Genomic DNA, 25,818 nt, shown 5'->3' with positions numbered 1-25,818 from the left:
ATGTCCAGAATCGAACGTTTTTATTACTTCTGCCTGTGTGAGAGTGCCTTACAAAGAGTCGCAAGGCAAGAACATGCGAAGGTTACGCAAGCGCGGTGTAAAGGGTCGCCAGAGGAAAGCGTTCAGCGCGGTATAGTACACGTGACTGACTGCTGCCGCGCTGATGCTGATCTGTGAGCAGGTCACTGCGGCAGACAACTGATTCTGAACAGAAAGCTAGGAACAGAGCTCTTTGGGGTCAAAAGGAAACAAACATTTTCAATTTCATGTATTTTATACTGAATTGGTAGAAGACGCAAATCCGCTTTTATGAATGTTTTCGAGTTTCTTACCATTCATGACATATCATAAAGAACGAAATCGGTATTACACCGACTGCAAAGGTGAATTTACAAAGGCAGCACGGGATCATTTAGTTCGTAAATACAATTTTGTTGATATTTTACGCAATGCACAACTTGGATATACCCCATGCTCTGCTTATTAACGTGTAGAATAATTTTATAAATATCTAAATATGTGTTAACCCGGTTCGGTTTCAATGAACATTTTCGGCGCTCTGTCCAGACAATAAATTCGGAAAGTATGGAGAGCAGATGATGGCAAAATTGAACATCATGTCTTGATGTGAAAAGAACGGTATGAAATACATATTTTTCTTTGGAAATGAACTGGTATTTGCAAATGTGACTCACGAACCCTGGCGCAGTAGACGTCGATTTAACGTGGGATATAAATAATAATCACAATGAAAACAATGGATCATAAATTTTATTAATGATTATGTAAAATTTTGTTGTAACACGTGTAACACTGAATCCAAGTTACCTGAAATAACTTTCCCGATACAGATGTTTGAATTACTGGATTTATTGTAATGATAGTAATGAATCTATCATGCAATCCTTAGCCAATGCAATGCATTCAAACAAAGCCTGGTCAAAATTATGTATTTTATTAATGATTACCTAAAACCTTATGACATATGTAACATGGAACCCAAAATACCTAAACTAACTTCCCCAACCTGGATGATTTTATTTTTCAGAAACACTGCAGGCACTCCATTTTCACATCAATTCTCCCCAGTGTTTAACTGTTTAAAGTACTACTGTTCATCTTATGAAATGGGAATTGTATTATTTATATCACTTGACAAAAGTTTTCCTCTTTATCTGAAGAATTGTGATCAAAAACACCGGATTCTTTGTATCTTTCTATTCGATCAATCAACAGAAGACTGATTAGTGTTATCCTCACAGTGAACAAATATGTAGGATTGCAGAAAAACAAAATGTAATAAAAGTAAGACTATGAGATGAAACAAAACCAAACAACAACAACAACAATAACACCAACAAACAACAACTAAAAATAAGGAATTTCATTATCTGCGTAAAGCAGAACCGAAGAACATGTGTTCCGTGTACGAATGTGACACCTGACTTCATCTCAAGTACTACTAAACGTGAAATGCTTCAAATTTAATTAATTTTAAGAAATTCATTCACAATCTATGTATAGTTTGTTTTTTCAGAACTTGTGTGACGTAAAATGTGGCTGCAAAACAATAAGTGCGTAGGGACTGACGTGTTTCGGAGACAGCGAATTTTTTTGGAACTTTTTATGCAACAAGTCTTATCGAACTACATGCGTTGACTTGGTTCGAATCTCACGCCAGTATCCGAATATTACCGCATTTCGTCACGTGTCAGAAACAATGATTGTGTCTAAACTTAATCGGATGACAGAAAAATGTACTAACAAACCATAACAGCGACAAAATTAACATATACAGTTTATTTTTTTGGAAAAAAAATATAGCAACCACGGGTTGCGAATGAACATATCGGAAATTTCCCTGTAACATATGTACATTTCAAACGCTGTCAGAAACAACACATTCTCTGAATCTGTGTTCAAACACACACGATTGAAGGGTGTTTGTCAAACCGACTTATGCTTTCCCGTGATGAATCCGCATGATTTATGTGAAAACAGTTCTAATTTTGTTTACATGTATATTTTTACTAGGTCGTTTACATGCACAGAAGTAACAGAGTAAAGCGGAACTGAAAATTAATATGCGACGTCGATTGCATTTAAATTGTTGAATAGACTTTTTTCCCCAGAAAATGAGTGTCTGTGCTGCAGAAGATAGATGTGCTGACCACCTGCTGCAAGTAAAGAACGTGTAGAGTATTCATGAATGCGCTTGCCTTTGAATGAATTTAAAAAAAAAAAAAAAAAAAAACACGTCAAGAGGAACGGGTTGTTTACGTCTGTCACGCAGGTTTTTTTGTGTAATATTTCAAACTTAATGTACCTTTTTTCTTTTTTTTTAAATTGATGATCAATGTTTTATTATCACAACAAATGAATATAGATCAGGTCTGTATGTACTGGATTTTAATCAGGTTTGCACTTATCTGTTTCTGACCACTTCATGTTCAGACACATGCCATGTCACAAAATGGCGCTGAAATTTTGGATGTTTTAAATAATTTTCAACACATTTAAGACACAAGAACGAAGTATATTCTCACAAAATTGTTGCAGTCATTTCTCTAATGAATTGCAATCCTGATAACATGTGAAACATTTGATTAATCATTGTAAACACATGTTTATACTGAATCAGACTGAGAGACCACCATTTCCAACAAAGTTCTGGAGACTGACCCATTTTCATCTTCCAGGCAGTCTTTGCTCTTCATGACTATCTGATGCACTTCATTTTACCACCTTCATACTCCAGCCAGATACATTTTCGTTCCCACGTTAAACTGACGTGTCTACTGCGCCAGGGTTCGTGAGTCACATTTGCAAATACTGCTTCATTTCCAAAGAAAAATATATATTTCATACCGTTCTTTTTACATCAAGACATATGTTGGTCGATTTTGCCTTCATCTGCCTTCCATGCTTTCTGAATTAATTGTCTGGACAGTGCTCCAACAATGTTCATTGAAACAAACCTAGTTAACACGTATTTATATATTCATTTACTACAGGTTAATAAGCAGAGCATGAAGTATTTCGAAGTTGTCATTGCGTAAAATGTAAACATAATTGTTCTTACGAACTAAATGATCCTGTGCTGCCTTCGTAAATTCACCTTTGCAGTCGGTATAATACCGATTTCATTCTTTATGAAATGTCATGACTTGTAAGAAACTGTAAAACATTCATAAAAGCAAATTTGCGTTTTCTACCAAATAGATGAAATTAAAAATGTTTGTTTCCTTTTGACCCAAAATAATTCTCTTATTTTCTGTACGGTATCTGTCATATGACGCAGTGTCCTACTAACGGAGGTATAGGACAGCATCAGCGCGGCAGCAGTCAGTCACAAGTACTCTACCGAGCTAAACGCTTTCCTCTGGCGACCCCTTATACCGAGCTTGCGTAACCCTGAGGTGCTCATGCCTTGCGGATCTTTGTAAGGGGCTCTCTCATGGCCAGGTGTGACAAATAATTATTAAAAACCAAAATCTGATTATGTTCCCGCCCACCTACAGCAGTCAACTTTATACCAGTGTGATCAGTATGATTTATTCTATTTTATCGTGAAAAGAACGGTTTTGTTGCAGACATTTTGACCATTTTTGTATCTGCCCTGGACTATATGAAGGATTTCAAAGAAAAGAAGAAACAGTAGCAGTAGTAATCGACCTTGAAGATGCCTACAATAAAGTCCAGTTTCCGCACCTCATGGAGCTGCTACTAAGGTATGGAGTAAGTTTGACACTGACAAGATGGATATCAGCAGCGCTTCAGGAAAGAACCGTCGTCTATGCCTTGGAGATTGGATGTCTGCACCTTCTAAACTATACATGGGATTGCTACAAGGGTCTACGCTCTCTCCTGTTCTCTACAACGTCTACACGAAGGGTCTTGCAGACTTAAACAACAATGGAATAGCTCGGGTCCTTACTCTTGCGGATGATGGCCTGGTCTTCGAAACTTCGAAAGATGCTCAGGAAAGAACTAAAGCCGTCCAGAAACAACTAAACAATATTGCTCAATGGTGCAAAGACTCAGGATCTTCCATCAATCCAGCGAAAGCCCAAACGTTGCTGTGCACCCTCAACAACAGAACCGCGAGCAAATCACCACCACCTGTGTCATTCGACGGGATTCAGATCGAGAAAACCGAATGCCTGCGCTACAGTTCGACAGGATGCTGACCTTCAGACAACATACGGAAAATACTGTTCTCAAATGCAAAAAGGGCCTTTCAGTCTTAAAAGCAATGGCAACCAAAGGTATTGAACAACGCCACCTCTTCCTGCTATACCAATCACTCGTCCTCAGTGTGATCGGCTACGGACTTGGGCTAACAACACCGTCTCAAAGCAACCTCCTAAAATTAGAAAGAGTTCAAAATGAAGCTATGAGGCTGATCCTTGGAACAACAAAAGACACGCCCACAGAAACCATGTGATACCTGCTTGCTTACCTTCCTTCAGTGCTGACCAGAAACAAGTTAGAACAGGTTAAGACCTACTTCAAAGCATTAGAAAACCCTCAAAACCCACTGCATGATGCAGTCAAAGAACCAAAAGGCAGCCGTCTAGGACGAGGAAGATCATGGATGGGGCAAGCAGAAGACACAATCCAGCTAGTATGCCGACTACAAGACCTGAAAGAAACAAAAGAATGGGAGGAAAAACCCGAAAACGTCAACCATCTATTCAACACAGCCATTTCACCCACTCTAGGAAGACATTGTCGGGAATGGCCAGAGGGCAAAACTGATGAGGAAGTGAAGCTACTCATAGAAGAAAACAGTAAAGAAGGGGACATCATCATATACACAGATGGCTCAGTCACCAAAGACTAATCCAGTTGGGGATTCACTGCGAAACAATGGAAAAACAATTAGGGAAGAGAATGCTGCCTACAAAGTCACAACCTCCAGCCTAACAATGGAAGTTGAAGCTGTGACACATGCCCTCCAGTGGCTATCGTCCATCCATACGCCCGGAAACCAACATGCCATGATTCTAACCCACTCAATGAACCTCATACAGAAAACTGAAATTGGAAGGGGAAGCCCAGAGTGGCATAAGCCAATGCGCAAATTTCAGATTAAAAAACTTACATGATCATACTGCCTGGGACATGCAGGTGTTAAGGGAAATGAGCGAGCTGACAGACTTGCTGGTAACGCAACAACAACGAGCGGCCTACATCTAGGAAAATCGGAAATCCTCAGAAAAGTCAAAGAATATCAAAAAGAACAGGCACAAGGCCATCACACCATCGATCGCCTCAAAGAAATAAAGGCAGAGAGAGGGAGTGGCCATAAGTCTAGCATGAAAGGTAGAGCACGATGCTTTGCAAATCAAACAAATATCAGCATCATTTCCAAACCAACATTGCGCAAATTTCTTCAAAACGGAACAGAGTCTATGTGGACTTTTCCAAATACAGTAGACTGAGCAACACACTAGACGCCACGTTCTTGGCATCAGAGATCTTTTCCTATCCGTCTTGCGGCCAATCAGTGGCGGCCTCTGTGCGTGTGTGTATGTGTGTATTTGTGTGTATGTATGGGTCTGTGTGTTTGTGTGCGTTTGTGCATGCGCGAGGGTGTAAGTGTACACAAGTGTCAGGAGAGTTCTGTGCACGTGCGTATGTAGGGGGGGAGGTGGTTGGGGGGGGGGGGGTAAAGGATGAAGTATGTGTGTGTATGCATGCCTACACTGTGGGAGCAACGGAATATTGGAACGTGCGGGTATGCATATATATATATATATATATATATATATATATATATATATATATATATATATATATATTTGTATATATGTGTGTGGGGGGGGGGGGGGATATGGGCGTATGTGTGTGTGCGTGTACAAGTAAGTGTGCCTCTGTGTGTGTGTGTGTGTGTGTGTGTGTGCCGTGGAAGCTGCGATACGTAGCCTAGAAATGAGTGTGTGGAGGAGGGGGGTAGTAGAGGGGGTGCAGGGTAATGTGTGTGTGTGTGCGTGCGTGTGTATGTGTGTGTGTGTGTGTTGAGGCTCATGTACGTTTATGTGTATTTGACTGTGCTTTTATATCTGTGAAACTGAATGTTTGGTGCATATCTGTTATGCATATGTGTGTGTATGTGTGAATGTGTGTCTGTGTTTATTTGCATATTTATCATCATTGTTGTCTTTTTATTTATTTATTTATTTATTTTAATTATTAATATTATTTATTTAGTTGTGCTTTTGTTTGTTTGTTTGTTTGTTTTGTTTTTGTTTTGTTTTGTTTTTTGTGGTTGTTTACGATAATAGTTGACTTCATCAAGTTTTTGCGCCTTATACATATTATCATTATTATTAGTAGTTCTTTTTCTATGTATTTATCTGTTATTTATTTACTTTTTTTTTCTTTCTTTTTTTTCCCTCAAGGCCTGACTAAGCGCGTTGGGTTACGCTGCTGGTCAGGCATCTGCTTGGCAGATGTGGTGTAGCGTATATGGATTAGTCCGAACGCAGTGGCGCCTCCTTAAGCTACTGAAACTGAAACTGAAACTCTGTGTGTGTGTGTGTGTGTGTGTGTGTGTGTGTGTGTGTGTGTAAGGTGGGGGAGGGGGGAGAGTGGCCGGGGCGGGGGGGGGGGAGTGAGAGAGAGAGAAAGAGCACACGCAAGTAAGTGAGAGGCACAATTTAAAAGCCTACGCACATGTAAGAAAAACAAGAATATTACTTTAATTATCATTTTGTGATTGAAATGACACATTCATATCCATGCATACATAACCCTGAAGTGTCTAATATCGAAAACAATGTTTAGATAAACCCCACAATATGAAAATGAAGAAACTCTCCTCACCCAACTTAAAACCACTGGTTTCACTTGGGCTTCACATGGGCTTTACCAAGTAAGACAAGGGCCAGTGTGTTGCGTAAGTGGCCACCTATCTCTGGTCAAGTCAGGTGGGTAGCCCACCCAGGAAGGGTTGCATCCCCTGTCCCCAAGTAACTTGGGCAAAACCAAGTGGGTCCGGGTCGGATTCGGGTGGACAGCCCAGCACGGAAGGGTTGCATCCCCTGTTCCCAAATAACTTGGGCAAACCCATGTGGGTCCCAGCTTCTAAATGGGCTTGATGCTGCCTGGGACCCTTGTTCTAAGTGAGTCTGTTACATCTAGAATCGCCTGTCGAGTGAAACGGATTTTTTTTTTTCCCATCCGGACCTTGATCATTGTTATAAACTTCTCAGTGAAGGTGCGTTCTGCATCGAAATACAATTGACTCCAGCTAAGTCGATCCCCTGAGGACCAATAAAAATAGTTGACTTATGCGATGGTTGACTTATTCACACCTCGAATAAGTCGATCCTTTCTTGCAGAAAATCGACTTATCTAAACTATGAAAAGACAATCCTTTTTAGACAGTAAGACTACCGATTGGTTGCGTAGTTTTTTTGTTTTTTGTTTTTTTTTTGTTTTTTTGTTTTTTTAGAAATGAAATAAGGATGTGATAAATTTCGCTATTTCTGCCTATGCGTTTTATTAATCCGCACGGTGAATGTTTAACATTGTTTAGTCATTGGATTTTTCTATTGGTTAACGTGTATTGATTTCTTTAGTTTGTTGACCTCCGCTGCATGCAGGCCATGATAATTCCAATTTAGGTATTCGGGGAGGAAACTACTGGCGCATAAAAATTTGGTCGACGAGCTTGTCGAGTTAAGCGAGGGAAAATTACAGTGATAAAGAAGGCGGCTGGCCGGGGCCAAAGAAATGTGTCGACTTACCCGGTGAGTCAGCTTAAGCGAGGTCGACTGTATTCTTTCTCTTAGATTGCAGGTGATAGTAACTAACTAAATAGGTAAATAAAACCCCGCCGTTTTTTCTGTCACGAAGCCTGTGCGAACGAAGTGCAGTCTTGCGAAATCGCTGGATAAAATTTCAGCCCTTGTCTGGGTTCAGACTCCTCGGCCTTGGCTTAATTAACTCGTCCGCCAAAAATTCCAACTTCCAATAGATCGACTGAGGCAACATGCTTATTCCGGGGTTTTCCGTGACCGCCGTCCCCATGACACGCCACCCCCTCACCCCCAACCCCACCTCTCACCCCCCCAACCCCCCGCCCGCCCTGCCCCCCACCTACCCTCCCACCTTCCCGCAAGCACGACAGAATTTGTGTGTGTGTGTGTTAAGTTCGTGCCCCGCGAGCTTTGTCCATGATGCAGGCAGAACCGAAAATCATCAGCGTGGTCAATATGCTTAATTCCGCTCACAAAATTAAGGGAACGGACGTCTCATGGTTGCTCTCTGCTTTCAACGTTGTGACGTGGTCAGTGGTACGCCGGCTGGATGTCTTGATTCTCTGCCACTGAGTCTGATCAAAGTGATACATCTGCATATCAGCTCTTCTGTTCAGGAACTAATATTGTGATCTTTTCATTTTGGGTGGTATTTCGAAAAACGTATGTCATAAAATGCTGTGTTTAACTAGGAACTGTTAAGTGGTGCAACTTGCTTGGTCGTCTCTGCTGCGTGTGCACAGGAACGACGGTCGGTCTCTGCTAGTTCACTGCCCGTTCAGTCTGATCCTGTCTCAACTCTTACTTATTGAAAAGGTGGGCTGCAATATTGATCGCAATATATATATATATATATATATATATATATATATATATAGAAAGAGAGAGAGAGAGAGAGATGACAAACACATCAATCTGTCAAATATTCCAAATTTTCGGAGCGATCACGTTTCTTCCTCATATAAATACCTTTTCTGAAAACTGGAAAATAATTTAGAGTTCAGATTTCAAGAGACTGTTAGAACCATAAGGGTTAGAAAATAACATTAATCAAAGAATCATTGCAATGCTGTTTATCAGCCTTTCTATGAAACGATTTGCGTAGCAAGTTTGCTTAAAGATACAAAGAAATAAGATTTAAAAAGTGGGTTAAGAAGCAGCCAAGAACACCACACACACACACACACACACACACACACACACACACACACACTGGCATATGCAGATCTACATTACATGTGTCTAACATACACACATAAAGATAATTATTCAAAGAAACAAAAAGAAAAAAAAGAAACTGATGAAGACACCATCACAGATGCAGATGGAACGTGTGAAGGGCTTGTTGCGCGGAAAATGCCGTCGTCTCCGCTTCACGTTCAGGTGAGTGGACTTGTTGACTGTTTGTTCCATTCTTATTACTTTTCGGTTTTCTTTGTATCATAAAATGTGTGTTTGTCTGTGTGTGTGTGTGTGTGTGTGCGCGCGCGCGCGCGCGCCTCTGGACGGCGTCTTGCAAATGCAACAGGTTGTGTGTCCGGCAATATCCACATCCCCCATTCTCCCCTCCCTCAATACGGAATGAGTAGTGCTGTGTCCATAACAAGGACGCACAGGGGAGTGAAGGGGAAGAAAAAAGGGAAAAGACTTGTGTCACACCACCCTAATTCCCCCCCCCCCCCCCCCCCCCCCCCCTGCTATTTATTGCGAATAATCTGTGTCTGGTATCAATATTTGGCGACATAGTTTGTAACGCACCGTACCATCTGCCCTGTTGGACCTGGAGTGTCTTTCGGCACCTTTCTATGTGAATTTGTGCTATTTTATGTGGTTGAGAACTGTGCACAAAAGGGCAGTCGGTGTTTTTTGTTGTTGGTGGTGGTGGGTTGGTTTTTTTTTAACATGTTGGGTTGGGTTGGGTTGGGTTTGTTTTTGTTTTTGGTTGTTGTTGTTGTTTCGGGGGGGGGGGGGGGGGGGGGGGTTGTGGATTTTTTTAATTTTTTGTTTTTGTGGGGGTTTTTTACCCCTGTCTTATTGTTCTGGGGTCGGGGGTGGGGGTGGCGGGTTGCCCCTACACCATGGAGAGGGGACTTGCTACTCCGCTTTGGGGACGTGAAGGCGAACCCTGGACCCCCACCCAGATGCTGGCTCCTCAGCGTCTTCGGGCAGTATGAAGCACTCGGTTGTCTGCCTCTCACCCCTCCCGCTCCTCAAAGGAGCCGCCTCCGTCTCTGGCGAATGTCATGGCAAGTATCCAGGGGTGGGTTACTTGAGCGAACTTTGCAGCGCTAAGTTTGCTTATCGCTAAGAATGTTCCTGACTCCACGGTAAATTCCATATGCTTAGGAACGTTCTTAAATCTGAGCAAAATTAGCGCTGCAAAGATGGCCTCATGCAAGCCAGCCCTGGACTTAACCAGCATGAACACCTCTGTGAAGAAAATATTAGGTGATAATAAGGACGTGGGTCAGCTTCGTCAAATTCACGGAACTTTATATCAACTTGTCAGTGTTGTCAAAGATCAACGTGAGAGAACTTCATCGTGAAAATGACATTTTTTCGCCAAAAGAATCGTTTGAACACCAAAGTGAACGATATAGGAAAAAAAAGTGTGATGATCTGGGAAACATGTCAAGAAGGAATAACTTGATCTTCTATGGCATTGGTAAAGGAGAGGGCGAGACGAGTGAGGAATGTGAGGGTCTGATTCAGAACTTGATAGCTGATAACCTTGAGCTGGCAGACAATGTTGAATTTGACTGAGTGCATGATTAGACTCAAAATCAGACTCTCTATTAATCATTGCCCGTTGTGCAAAAGGTAAACAATTTGAAAGCTAAGAAAAAAAACTAAAGGGGAGTTACGTCTTTGTTGGGGAAGACTTTTCTCAGAGTCCATGACATCGCCGCAATTTTACCCCATACAACTACTTAAACTTTAATTTAAAGCACGACAGAAATGATGGAAAACATGTCCGTATGGTTCATGACCATCTCTTCGTTGATGGCAGAAAGTTCGATAAGGAGCCAAATCGAATTCATGAGACCATCGTGCCTGCGGGTAAATGTGAACCTAATCTGCCTGAGGAAAGGCAAACTAGTTGCCCAAGGGTAAGCAATAGGGTAAGGTGATCTAATTCCGACCGATTTTTCATGGATCTAAACCCGACCGCTTTACACAGTTACCTTCTTCCCATGACAAGCAATGCCGATCAATTCACGGCAGTAGCTCGGGAAATTCTTGTTCAGTTCGTCAACGGAATAAACCGATCATTTTGACTAATGATAACATCACGGAAAGCCGATGGTGACGTATAGTGGCGCGAAAAGCGCCCCATGTGTGTGCGACTTACTTGTCGACAGTTTTGGCGCCAAATCGCAGTGACGTCAACGCACTGGGTTGGCAAGTATCGTATTTCCATATAAGAAACAGTTGATTCACTAGCTTTGTCTCACATACCAGTGAATAGAGCGTGAGTCTGGGAAGTGATTACGTTATATTTCAGCTGGTTTCAAGGCTATTTTTGTCCAGGCATTGACTGACAAAATCGGTCGAGGTTAGATCCATTATTTCAATTGGTGGATCTAATTCCGACCAGTTCAGATGTGACGTGGACTTTGTGCGCGTGCGTGTGTGTGTGTGTGTGTGTTTCCCCTTTCTTGGCCATATATATATATGTGTGTGTGTTCGTTCTTTAGTTTAACGTCTTCTTTTCACTGTAAGTGATATTAGACGAGGGAAGGAAAAAATCGGGTGGGAGGAGGGGGATGGGGGGGGAGAGGGAATTACTGTGTACCATACGAGTAAGTGAAAGTGTGTGTGTGTGTGTGTGTGTGTGTGTGTGTGTGTGTGTGAAAATTATTGATTTAAGGTTTGTTTAAAAAATAAACAAAAAATCATAACAATATAACATATTTCTAATGAAAAACTAACAACTATAACAGCGAACCAACTGGACTGTTTAACAAGGAGTTGAAAAAGTCATACATTAGCAATGGACTGCTGAAGATCGTCAACACTGAAGATGATTTCAGTTCAGGGATTTGAGACTTTAACATATCGCAAGTTGGTATATGATCGGCTGTTACGTGAGCACCACAGATGCAAGAAACATTACTGACATATTTTGTCCTAAAACAATTCATTTTCCATCTGCAGATTAGAGAAATGATTTGCCTCTTATGAAAATCATTATGGTAATGTTTTCCCATGAAACCATACATTTTCTGTATGTTCTTATGTAACTCCGAGTTACCGATGTGTTTTTCTTCAAACTGAAATTTTGACCATTGGACTTTTTCTACCATGGTGTAACATTCCTGTAGTGAAAGCGAAATATTTAAATCTAACTCTTCGTAGAGCTTCTAGCTCCTTTTTTAGCCAAAATGTCAACTTTTTCATTATAGTAAAAACCGCAATGAGAAGGAATCCAGCAAAAGGTTATGTGAGAGCCTCTTAATAAGAGTTCGTGAATCAAATGGTTAATTTCAATAATGAGTTCATACCTAACCGTTTCTTTTATAAGTTCAATAGCGTGAAGAACTTATTTAGAATCAACACAAAATAGAATCTGAAATATAGTTTTCGGAAAGGATATCATGCAATTTAACGCCATTAGAATTGCTATGAGTTCAGCTGTGAAGATGGACTTATTCTCTCCCAGTTGAAAAGAGTTTTGAAAGTTAAGGTCTGGAATAACGAAAGCAGCACCAGCTCTATCATTTACAACAGAGCCGTCTGCAAAAATCTTTAGATGATTAAGGTATTTCTCTTCCAAATGGATTCATACATGCGATGTAAGTAAATTTATGTTGTCATCTTTGGTCAGATCAGTGTGATCGATATCAAATTGCGCTCTTTTAAGTTCCCATACAGGTGTAGGTGATACTACAGACCTTTTAGCAAAATGTGGGGGTTTATTCACGCCGGAATTTGTTAAAATACTTGACGTGTATGTTCCCAGTGTGGTATGAGAGGATATAGATCTAGCTCTCTTTGGAAAATCGCGGTCGGATTTGAGGTTTATTTCCGATTCCAAATCATTTTCGTCCTTTAAACTTCTCAAGACAAATTTACTACACGCAAGTTCCCTTTGATCCTCTAATGGTAATACTCCCGCTGCACTGTACGTTTTCTTACTGGAAGCGTGGACTGGTGAGCCAAGTGCCAGTTTATTTGCTCTGCAGTCTATGCTTTGAATTTTTTTCAATAAATATTTCGGTGCACTGAAGTATACTTCTTGTGCATATGTAAGTTTTGACCGAACAAGTGATGTGCAAAGGTGTAGTAGAATGAGTGTGTCCTGGCTCCGTGGTTGTTTGCATACTATTTTCAAGAAGTTTAATGTTTTCCTGGCCTTTGTTAAAATGTAATCGATATGATGATTCCAAGTTAATTTTGATGTAAGGTGTACTCCAAGGAATTTAACTACTTTTTTTTATATTCCAGGGTGTTATCGTAAATCTTAAAGGAAGGCAATGTTACTGGACTTGATCCATTATTAAAATGCATGAAGTGTGTTTTTTCAGTTGATATTTGCAGACCATTCTCGCTCATATAATTTGCTACTGTGTTTAATTCATTTTGATACAGCTTTTTTGTGCAATTCATATATCGGGCAGGCGTATTCTTTTTGATTGTAACTTTCATCCACATGCATATGTCGTCAGCGTATTGAACCATTACAACATTCTTTGTTAGTTTTTTTGGTAGATCATTCATTAGAATGTTGAACAATAGTGGAGCAGTTACAGAGCCCTGACGAATACCTGTCTGCAATGTTCGTGTAGATGAATACGTATTCCCTATTTTAGCCTGAATTTTTCTGTTTTCTAAGAAGTCTTTTATAAAGTTATACATATGTCCCGATAATCCAATCGTCTTCAGTTTTAACTTTAGACATGAATGCCACACTTGGTCATAGGCTTTAGTAATGTCGAAAAAAGTTGCAAGCAAACATTTTCGTCTCGCAAATTGGTGCTTAACCTGAGTGGTTAATTTCACTAAATGATCAGTTGTGGATCTTTTTTAAAACCAGCTTCATTTACAGGGATGACATTATTCTTTTCACAGTAATATACGAGTCTGTTTAATATTATTTTTTCTAGCAACTTACAAACATGAGAGGTGAGTGCTACAGGTCTGTAACTGCCAATGTGTGTTTTTGGTTTGCCTTGTTTGTGGATTGGAACTATTATTGATTCCTTCCATATTTTAGGGAGAACATCAGTGTCCCAACATCGTTTGAATATATTAAGAAGAATGTTCATCCATTTATCTGGTAGATGTTTAATCATTTCATTACAAATTGCATCAATTCCTACCGATGTTTTCTTATTTGAAATGGAATAGACTGCATCTTTCATTTCTTGGTGTGTTAGAGGAGCATTAACGTAATGTTGATTATCAGGAGCAGGATCGTTATAAATTTCAGATTTTTCTTCTTTTTCTCTGAGTGCTTTCTGTACCTGTGGTACTCCATCTAGTCTGTTTACTTTAGAAAACAAGTTGACAAATGCTTCAGCTTTTTTCTGATGTCGAAGGGAATTTGTTGTTCCCTAAAGTGACAGGATATTCTGGAAGTTTTATCCCATTCTTCATGATATTTAATTGATCCCACACTTTTTTAGTATCTTTATAGTCTGAGACTTCGGTGTTACAAAATGTTGTCCGTTATGTTTTCTTGGCTTGTTCTATTACTCTATTACTTTTTAATTTGGCGTGGTTCATAGCCTTGTGGTTCTGAGTCGATGCTTTTCTTCTATATATTCTAAATGTATGCTTTTTCTTATTGACTGCTCCGTCACAGTCTGTAGTCCACCATACATTGCCTAAGTGATTACGGTTTTTAACACTGCATGTATTCATTTTAGGAATAGATTCATTGGCAGCATTTAGAATATTGTTGCAAAATTTGTAGTATATATTGTCAATATTATCTTCGGTAGATACTGTTAGATCTAGATCATTTAGAATATTTGCGAAAGTGGCTCAATCTGCTTTTTTGTAGTTGTACTTTGGGATTGCATCCTGAATAGTATTTTCTAATTGAATTTTTTCGTTAATCGTGATGGATATTGGAACATGGTCACTTCCTAATGTGTCGTCACGAGTTTTCCATGAGCATAATAAGTTGGGTGAAGTCAATTTTAAATCTATAGCTGTTGGTCGATGAGTGGGCACGTCAGGAATTCTAGTACATGAGCCATCGTTAAGTAATCTTAGTGATGAATCCACTATATTTTCTACAAGCCTATTACTGGTCACGACAGTAGAATCGTTTTCCCAAAAAGGAGAGTGAGCATTAAAATCACCACCAATTATCCACTTTTCACTTTGATCTTTGACGGTTTTCAACCAGTCAGTGTTATCATTGTCTGCTCCTTTTGGTAGGTAGACCGATACACAATTGACAATAATTGAATCAGAAAACTTAATAGTGGTGGCACATGACGAAATATTTTCTACATTTTTGGGAACGGGTGACTGATACAATATTGTAGTCCGATACGGATATAAATAGCAGTGTTGATCTTTGCGTCAGGTCGTTCTTGATCAGCGACTGGTGGGTAATAGAACTGCTTCAGTTTAGGTAGGTTATTCTTTTTGACATTTAAAGACTGAAGCAGAAGAACATGAAACTCGTTTGATGCACGGTCTTGTCGTAAATAGTCAATGTTTGTGGACAATGATCTGCAGTTCCATTGCATTATCTTGATATTGTTCTTTAAAAACATTGTCAAAATGATATGAATAGATAATATTAATATCTCTCACTCACTCATTCCCTTGACCGCTGGGGTCGTTGGGGGGACATGGGGGAGATGTCATACCTCGCCACGCCGTTCTGTTGGCAGCTGTCGTGAGGAGATCTGGGCATCGTCATTTTGGTCCATTCCTTGACGTTGTCGGACAATATACTATCACACACACACACACACACACACACACACACACACACACGGGCGCAATAGCCGAATGGTAACAGCTTTGGACTTTCGATCTGAGGGTCCAAGGTTCGAATCTCGGTGACGGCGCCAGGTGGGTAAAGGGTGGAGATTTTTCCGATCTCCCAGGTCAACATATGTGCAGACCTGCTTGTGCATGAATAACCTTCGTGTGTATATACGCACGCAGAAGATCAAATACGCACGTTAAAGATCCTGTAATCCATGTCAGCGTTTGGTGGGTTATGGAAACGAACAAATCCAGCATTTATATTTATGTATATAATTATATCAATCTATGCACCCGAACACACACGCACGCACACACGCAGTGGAAATTGGCTGATAGCGGGTGATTTCAATGCCCCTTCACCCTTCTGGGAAAATGACTACAATACCAGTAATCATCAAAAATATTTTTTGTCGAAAATATAGTTGATAGTGCGTTTAATCTTCTAACTGATGGATACCAGACATCTCGAAACATGCAGCAACTGCTGTAGACTTGACATTGATATCCCCAGAGTTTGTGTCATCCTGTTCATGGGAAACGTATAATGATACATTAGGTAGTGGTCACCCTGCGATTATTATGAATACATCGAAAGGAAATACTTAGGGTAGTAATGCTGTGCAAGACAAAATCCCAAAATGTGATTACAGGCATGCAGACCGCGAAAAATTCTAATTAAATTTTGTTCTCGCTTCTCGAGGCTTTGAACACGTAATGAATGAAAATGCTAACTCCCAGTTTGTTACTTTCAAAGAAGCAGTTTTGTCGGCAGCAGATTTATCAATCCTTAAATGAATTTTTTTTTTTTAAACATTGAATTGGCGAAGCTTTCTGGTAATGTTTGGTGGAACGACGCTTGTGAGGAAGCTGTGGAAAATAAAAAGAAGAAATTTTTAATTCATATATAAAAATAATACTAATACTAAAGAGCGGAAGAAAGTCATATAGGAACGAAAAAGGCAAAATCATACAATAACAGAGTAATAGCACAAGCAGGAAAAAAAGAAAGGAAAAAAAAACACAACCATTGAGTTCATTTTGCGTCAAAGACGTTAATGATGAATGAATGATCAATGATATGGATACTAATGTAGTGCCCAACCTCGGTCGGAGACCAAGCTTTGATCGCTTTTCAAACACGGGGGCTTTGCACAATAGGCTGGCTACCTGGGTAGAGTTGACTGATGGCTGCCATTGTAGCGCTCATCATTCGTTTCCTGTGTCATTCAATCAGATTTCAAGCACGCGCACATACACACTCAGACAGACATGTAACATTGTACGTGAATGATCGTTTTGTTTATTTACCCCACCATACATGTCCATCTTTCCATGATAGAGGCATACACTCTGTTAAAAAAAAAAAAAGAGTATCGGATCGATTTCATAATCAATGGAAAGAAAAATTCTTGAAACAGAAAGGACATTATCCCCCAAGCACTTTTAAAGAAAAGATACCGAATCTATCAGCTTGCTATACAAGATTACTAACCTGTACTTTCTTCCGTATCAAACTGGACGTGCTAAAGACAAAATATAGTAAAAATGTTACATGCGACAGTGGTAAGCAGTTCGGCTTACATCATCGTTTGTTTGCTGTCAGCAGTTACGCGCCTACTTGCCCAAGCAGATCACAGATAATAATAATTCTGTAGATGATTTTTGGAAAGTCATTTCTCACGAGGTTCTTATGGTCGAACTTTCGAAGGCATTAGTTCGTATCCTATTTCTACATTCTTTTAATGTCCTTCAGAATCGTGTTCATGGTTTTAGTTGATATCATCATTATTGAATTGTTACTATTAAAGTCAGTCACGTGTTAGTTATGCATTTCTGAGTAGTTTTCTACCTTTTCCGTTTTCCTGACTTCTCCTCTTTCCTTTAGAATAAAAACAAAATCGTCCAATATCACTAATATATCACTGGTGCACCCCAGGGTACAGTGCTGTCACCTTTCCTTTTTACTTTGTACACAGCTGGCTGTAGAAGTGGCGCAGAATCCTGTCCACTCGTCAAGTTCGCTGACGATTCAGCCATGACAGGACTTTTAACTGATGACAGCGAGACAGAGTACTGACAGGAAATCGACAGTTTTACCACTTGGTGCGATACTAACTACTTAGAGTTAAATGTCAACAAAACTAAAGAACTTGTCATTGATTTCTGGAAGAAGAAACCCAGAACTAATGAAATAGTCATCAAGGGAGAGGCTGTTGAACAGGTTAATATTTACAAGTACCTTGGGGTAATTCTGGACAACAAATTATCATGGAATGAAACACACACACACACACACACACACACACACACACACACACACACACACACACACACACACACACACACACCCGCGCGCGCGCGCGAAGAGAGACTGGCTGGGATGGGGAGAGGAGAAACGGGTGGTTGTGAGAAACGGGTGGTTGAGGTAGGGAGGGGAGGAACGGGTGGTCGGGGTGGGGTGAGGAGAGGAGAAACAGGTGGGTGGGATGGGGTGGGGAGAAACGGGTGGTTGGGGTGGGGAAGGGAGAAACAGGTGGGTGGGGTTGGGAGGGGAAAAACGGGTGGTTGGGGTGGGCAGAGGATAAATGGGTGGTTGGGGTGGGGTGAGGAGAAAAGGTGGTTGGGGTGTGGAGTGGAGAAACGGGTGGTTGGGGTGGGGTGAGGAGAAAAGGATGGTTGGGGTGGGGAGTGGAGAAACGGGTGGATGGGGTGGAGAGCAGTTCGAGAAGGGAGCGAGTCAGTTCGGACTCGAACTTAGGGTACACGCGCACGCACGCATGTGCACACTCCCTTCTCCCCACTCCACACACCCACACACACACGCACACACACACACACACACACACACACATACACTCAAAACACACACACACATCACACACAACACAACACACACACACACACACACACACACACACACACACACACACACACACACACACACACACACACACACGTTCAGGGGGTCGGGGGGGGGGTGTTGTGGGGTAGTTGTCCCTGAGGTAGTCTTGCTTGAAAAGCCTTTGCCCACACTTGGATACCTGTGAATTTTTGTGCAAAATATGCCACCTGCTGCTGTTGCTGTTGTGTTCCTGTCAAGCTTTAGCAAGAGTAAGAGACGATATAGTAGGTACACGGAAACGGGTGGTCGGGGTGGGGTGAGGAGAGGAGAAACGAGTGGTCGGGGTGGGGAAGGGAGAAATGCGTGGTTAGGGTGGGATGGGTAGAGGAGAAACAGGTGGATGGGGTGGGGTGGGGAGAAACAGGTGGGTTGGGTGGGGAGGGCAAAAACGGGTGGTTAGGGTGGGGAGAGGAGAAACGGGTGGTTGGGGTGGGGTGGGGATAAACAGGTGGGGTGGGGAGGGGAAAAACGGGTGGTTAGGGTGGGGAGAGGAGAAACGGGTGGTTGGGGTGGGGAGGGGAAAAACGGGTGGTCGGGGTGGGGTGGGGAGAAACAGGTGGTCGGAGTGGGGAAGGGAGAAACGGGTGGTTGGGGTGGGGTGGGGAGAGGAGAAACCGGTGGGTGGGGTGGGGGTGGGTGGGGAGAGGAGAAATGGGTGGTTGGGGTGGGGTGAGGAGAAATGGGTGGTTGGGGTGTGGTGGGGTGAGGAGCAATGGGTGGTGGGGGTGGGGTTGGGTGAGGAGCAATGGGTGGTTGGGGTGTGGAGGTAAGAAACGGGTGGTTCGGGTGGGGAGAGGAGAAACGGGTGGGTGGGGTGGGGGTGGGTGGGGAGAGGAGAAATGGGTGGGTGGGGTGGGGTGGGGTGAGGAGAAATGGGTGGTTGGGGTGGGGTGGGGTGAGGAGAAATGGGTGGTTGGGGTGGGGTGAGGAGAAATGGGTGGTTGGGGTGGGGTTGGGTGAGGAGCAATGGGTGGTTGGGGTGGGGTTGGGTGAGGAGCAATGGGTGGTTGGGGTGGGGTTGGGTGAGGAGAAATGGGTGGTTGGGGTGGGGTGGGGAGAGGAGAAATGGGTGGTTGGGGTGTGGTGGGGTGAGGAGAAATGGGTGGTTGGGGTGTGGTGGGGAGAGGAGAAATGGGTGGTTGGGGTGTGGTGGGGAGAGGAGAAATGGGTGGTTGGGGTGGGGTGGGGAGAGGAGAAATGGGTGGTTGGGGTGGGGTGGGGTGAGGAGAAATGGGTGGTTGGGGTGTGGTGGGGTGAGGAGAAATGGGTGGTTGGGGTGGGGTTGGGTGAGGAGCAACGGGTGGTTAGGGTGTGGAGGTGAGAAACGGGTGGTTCGGGTGGGGAGAGGAGTAACAGGTGGTTGTGAAAAACGGGTGGTTGAGATGGGAAAGGAGAAACAGGTGGGTGGGTTGGGGTGAGGAGAAACGGGTGGTCGGGGTGGGGTGGGTTGAGGAGTGATGGGTGGTTGGGGTGGGGTGCGGTAAGGTGCGGTGCGGTGAGGAGAAACGGGTGGTTGGGGTGGGGTGAGGAGAAACGGGTGGTCGGGGTGGGGTGGGTGCGGTGAGGAGAAACGGGTGGTTGGGGTGGGGTGAGGAGAAACGGGTGGTCGGGGTGGGGTGGGTGCGGTGAGGTGCGGTGCGGTGAGGAGAAACGGGTGGTTGGGGTGGGGTGAGGAGAAACGGGTGGTCGGGGTGGGGTGAGGAAACTATTTGGCACACAGATAGAACCTTCAGTTACATATGCATCTGAAATTTGGGGACTAAATGTGAATTTGCATATTAAGAAAGTACATACTTATGCTATTAAACGTTTTCATAATGTGCCAATACATTCATCCAACACAGTTTTATAAGGAGAAACGGGAAGATATCCTTTGTATGTAAAACCGTATGTAAGGTGCATTAAGTACTGGTTGAAACTGTTGAAGCTTCTACAAACACGTCTTTGCAGGCAGGCATATGACATGATGTATGTACAATTAGAGTTGGGGAAAGAAAACTGGGCTTATAGAGTAAAGAAGTTTTTATCAGAACAAGGTTTTGGAATTGTGTAGTTGTCATAGGGAGTAGGAAATGAACAGCAGTTTATCTCAGAATTTAAAGACACTCAATTGTTCTTTTAAACAAAACTGGCGTTCGGATATGTAAAGCAAAGAAAGCTATAGTTGGTTTTTCTCATTTAAGAATGTATTTCAGCCTGAAAAATTTCTAAATGTTATTACAGATAAATGGCACAGAATTAGTTATGCAAGGTTTAGATTAAGGACACTTGGTTTTAACGCAAATAAGAAATGGTTTGTACTTGGGACTTCCACAGAACTAACTTGCCCTGCATGTGGATTCCAAATTGATGATGAAAAACATTTTCTCTTTCAGTGTAAAGCTTATGAGGTTGTGCAAGAAAAAATGTAAAGTTTTTAATTCAAATGTAGCTAGAATGGACGATGTTGTTTCTGTTTTATCGTCTGAAGATGATATTGTAATTAGATCAGTTGCTAAGTTTATCGCAGAGGCACAAAAAATTAGACAAGGTTTTCTTAACAATAATTAAAACAATGAATTTGAAGGTACTTAACTATGGTTGATGTTGATGCTGAATTCTTCTTAAAGGAAAGTACAGACTGCAAGAAATAATGTGCGAATGGATGGTCAAAATACGAAGTATTTCATGTATGTTTTTATTGTTTCTTGTTTGATTGTTTGTTTCATTTCTTCGCATATTGTGTTGTAAGTGTGCTGTTAATCTTTATTTATCTTCAGTGTTGATGATTTATTTGATCATTATGGGAAATATGATCAGTTGGCATTGAAACAAATGTTGACCCCCGAACCCCCTTGTCAAAAGACCTTTTTGTAGGCAATGACAATAACCAGTTTTCAAGTTTCAAGTTTCTCTCTCTCTCCCGTTACAGGTGTCGGTTACATAAAGCCAGTTTCCCACGGCAGGTACCCCGGAAAATAGCTGTGTCCAGCCAGTCGGTCAAGGTGTGCTTGTTACAAAACTAATAAAAAGTCCACTTCGTGTACTTAATCAGCTAAGCATGCAGCACAGCTGCTTTCGTTTGACCACGTCGTTTACTGTGGAGATTTCTCGCTTCCCGGACCCAAACTTACTATACTCTGCCACCCCTCCACCCCCCACCCCCTGCCCGCCCCTTCCTACTACCAGTACCCCCAAACCCCTTTCCCGCCCCAGTCCTATAAAATTATGTAAAACTCCTGTCACAGCATGCATAATAAAACAACTGTAGATCGGGGCAAGAAGTGTGTGTCCACCAGTCGTGTGGTGTGTGTATGTAAGCAGGCAGCTGACCCATTGTATGCACGGCTGTTTTTATACATCTGCAAGACCAACACACGTCCTTCAGTTTCATCAACAAGGCCAACACTGATCATTATATTCGAGGTTCACAAAGCACAAAAGGTAAAACTGAGACTTTTACTTTGGGCGCTGCTTCCCTGTTCTTATGGAAAAGGAAGAGATGATGACCAGAATGTATTTCTGGCTATAATTATTATTGCATGTCCTGCATCGTCCAGTGAGCCATTGAGCTGTGCAGTGCGAATTTCAGTATTATTTTAGATAGTTTTATTCTTTTGAAAGTGAAGAATACCTATCGACCTCCTGTGGATTGTTTTCGCTTGTTCCTGGTTACTGACATCCACAGTCTGTACCTGTTTGTCTGTTTGTTTGTTGTTGCTGAGGGGTTTGTTGTTGTTGTTGTTGTTGTGTGTTGTTGCTGTTGTTGTTGTGTGTTATTGTTTTGGGTTCGTATTTGTTTGTATATTTCTTTTGTGGTGTTTTTTTGTTGTTGTTTTTGGTGGGGGGGAGAGGGTCGCTTATAGATTTTATAACTTTTTTTCTTTCTTTTTTTTTTCCTTAAAAAATTCTGCTGTTGTTTTTCCTCCGGATGATTTTTCTTTTGTTAGTTTTTGAGATATACATTCTTTATAAAGAGGTCCTTGCTGAATGATAGGGAATTGTTGTTTTCTTAAATAAGAATGCTCCGATTCTGCTGACAAGTGGCAGACTCGAAGAGCACTCATGGGGCAAAAGCAGTTGTTTGCAGTGTGTGCTAAACAGCACACTGCAGAGACAAAACAGTTTCCATGAGCATGTGTTGAATTTTAAACTCGCGTTCCCATCTCCCACTTCTTCCCCACTCCTCTGCCCCAACGACAGTCAGGATTTTTTTTTTTTTTTTTTTTTTTTTAATAAAGTAAGCCAAGGTTATATTTGAAATCCACATCAATATTTGATGCTTCTTTCATTTTACGTTTTCACAACGAAGACATCAGGACCCGCACTTATTATCAAGCTAGCTATCTACCTACTTGTCTGTCGGTATATAGCAGCAAGAAGTCGGAGTGTGTGAATCAAGCTGGTGTTAATCTGTTTGAAGGTAATCTATGGATAAGACTTTAATTGTTGTTTAACCTGTGTTTGGGTTCTGGATTCCGAAACTCACGGTGGTTGGCCATGGCCATTATAGCAAAAGAGAGGAAGGGCTGGGAAGCAATGTGAAAAAACGTGTGGAATTCTTTGAAAGGTATTATGCGTACAAACTACTGTCGTTTTGATTTGTGTGCTGTTTATTCAGCCGAGCAAACAGATCTATATCAGGACTAGGAACATGTGGGTTTTTCGCTTCGAAACTATTGCAAAATGGCAGTTATCGAGAACACAAAAAGTGCGTGTTGCAGATTTTTACTGTCAGTGGATTCCTGGTCACAGCGTCTGTGATTCCAGTAGCAGGACTGCTGGCTTTGTGGCGGACAGATGCGCAATCTTCCAAGCTCGCAGTTCCATCACATGAAAACACGAGGCTGTGAAAAGGCAACAGCCATGGGTGTGTCAAATTTTTGGTTATCAGAGAAGCCATTGGACAAATATTTTTCTGTGCGCGGGCACATGTTACAAATCGGTTTGTCATAACCCCAGCCTATACATAGAAGATACATATATCCTTTTTCTATTTTGGTCATATGTCAAAAACGTAGAGTGAATTCCAGTATGAATGGAGTGTAGAAGCCTCTTCTCTATTGGAGGATCGCTTCTTCGGTCGTGTAAATCATCAGTGTTCTGCTAGAAGTGAAGAGTGTGGAACTTGTTACCAGAGTCGACTTTTCCTCTGTGGGCGAGTCCACAAGAGATCAGAACTACCTCTTGTATCCCACTCAAGGGGTGTTTCCACAGCAACCACTCTTCAGTCACTGCGCTTCTGAGTGTTGATTTCGGGCTGCTCTCCCACGGGACATGGTTGGACGGCGCGCTGGCGTTAAGTGCAGTGCGACATGGCACTGAAATGACACAGCTATCAATCTTTTAGTCTCCTTGCCGGACCGCCAGTAGTGATAAACATCCCATCTGAATACAAGTAATGTGAGACTGGAATCATCAGAGGGCAGCAGTTTTGGAGACGGAAGAGTCACAGGATATCCACCGTCCACCGACAATTGTTTATCGTTGTTCGTTAAGCCGCATGGCCCTAAACCCACATTACACATTACCGCCCAAAATTCACACGGGACCCTCCAGCACTAGTTTCTTCTAGTAGCCATTTGCCCGTCAGATTTCTGGAGTGTTTGTGTAAGGGTGTGTGTGGGGGGGGGGGGCGAGAGAAGGACTGAGGAGGACTTTGAGTTGGGGGTCGCAGGTGTTTAAGTAAAGGCTAAAGTACTGGGATGGTGTGTCCACTGACAGAAACACCAAGTATTAACATACATCTCAGTGAGTGTGTCTCATTGGTGTGCGAGAGAAGCGTGCTGTCAGGAGGTTAAGTTCTATTTTATTGCGTGGGTTGTTGATCTGGGTCTGGATTACAGAATACAGAATACAAAATACAGAACACTTAATTATCTCAGGAAGAGAAATTCGTTTATGGTGTAAAACACATAAACAATACACGAAAATCACAGCCATTCAACATGTATACATAACAGACATAAAATGTTTAGATGTCTACCTGGGGCAACCCATGCGTACAATAAATACTCACAGAAGACAACAACAACAACCTATAAAAGGTAAGTGAGAGTAAATCATACATACATCTTCACAGCCATACATGTGGTGTTTGAACTTTGCGGATGTCAAGCATGGCCACAGTAGCAGCAAATCAAAGGCGGTGGAAGGGAGTGGGGCAGGAGACGCAGTCTGTGGAAAGGAAGTCAGATGTTTCGAAAGTTCTTTTCGTCCAAAAATTGATGTCACCTTTCATGTTTGTGTATTTTTGTTCTTATTTACTCAACCGACCTAAACACAATGTTTTGCTTTGATTAGAATGATGATTGTATTCTAATTCTGAAAACTGTCATCTTTCTTCTTCGTTTCGAGATCGACGAAAAGCGGTAAATGAAGAGAACATGAAAACTAGATGTGTACTATTTGAGTTTTATTTGATTCCTGGTTACAGCATCTCTGACTCCAGTGCAGGACTGGTCAGTTTGCGGCGTGTCGACGCGCACTCTTCATAGCTTCCAGTTCCAGTTTGGACACGTGCTCTATGTTTTTGTCACATGACAACACCATGCTGTCAGTAGAAAAACTACAAATGTTCAATTTCTTTTTTCTTCTTGAACAACAGAAGCTATTCAAGAAATCATATTATGCTTTGCGCGGTGTGCATTAGTCAACATTTTAATGGGGTTTTCATAATTGTCGAGCTTTCTTTCTGACTGATGCCAGATCGGCGTCAGAAGCTTGACAATTACTATAGTTCTGGTGAATACCAGTGGACTGGTAAACAACCATCGTGTCTATGATCAGTGCTGGTCCCACTGCCAATCGACCGCTAACTTCTGCTTTGCTTGCTGCGCTCCTCACTGTGACTGACATATGACTGGGGCTGGGGGATGGGGTTGGGAGGGAAGGGTAGGTGAGGGAGGTGTGGGGGGGGGAGGTGGCCTGGCTTCTGTGGTACCTGGTCGCATTATGTAACTTACACCAAAGTGCTTGACGTCAGCTTGGTGGGGACCTCCCGATCATGTGGGACATAGTACGCGATTGACTGTACTGGGGAGAGAGATTCCAGATGGTTTAATGTTCATAAGTCATCAGGCTCCTAACATTGTCAACAATAACAGACAGTATTCTAGTACATTACAATTTTGCTTGGACTCTGAATTACACAATCCTATAATCTGCTTAGCTGAAATTTGGTAAGTCTCTCTCTCACACACACACACA

The 25,818-nt window shown here is 42.1% G+C and overlaps 1 protein-coding gene across 1 annotated transcript in view; it reads right to left on the bottom strand.

The window, feature by feature from the left end:
- The window catches only part of LOC143291987 (xylosyltransferase 1-like), a 52,358-nt gene extending 29,241 nt beyond the window's left edge, over nucleotides 1-23,117 (bottom strand). Inside the window, exon 1 of the mRNA XM_076602140.1 lies at nucleotides 23,099-23,117. Within this exon, the coding sequence (XP_076458255.1) occupies nucleotides 23,099-23,117 (19 nt within the window). The remainder of the gene's footprint in view (nucleotides 1-23,098) is intronic.
- Nucleotides 23,118-25,818: the final 2,701 nt, after the last annotated feature.

This window comes from Babylonia areolata, chromosome 18, assembly GCF_041734735.1.
Source record: "Babylonia areolata isolate BAREFJ2019XMU chromosome 18, ASM4173473v1, whole genome shotgun sequence".
NCBI lineage: Eukaryota > Metazoa > Mollusca > Gastropoda > Neogastropoda > Buccinidae > Babylonia > Babylonia areolata.
This window is presented reverse-complemented; position numbering and strand designations above follow the sequence as displayed.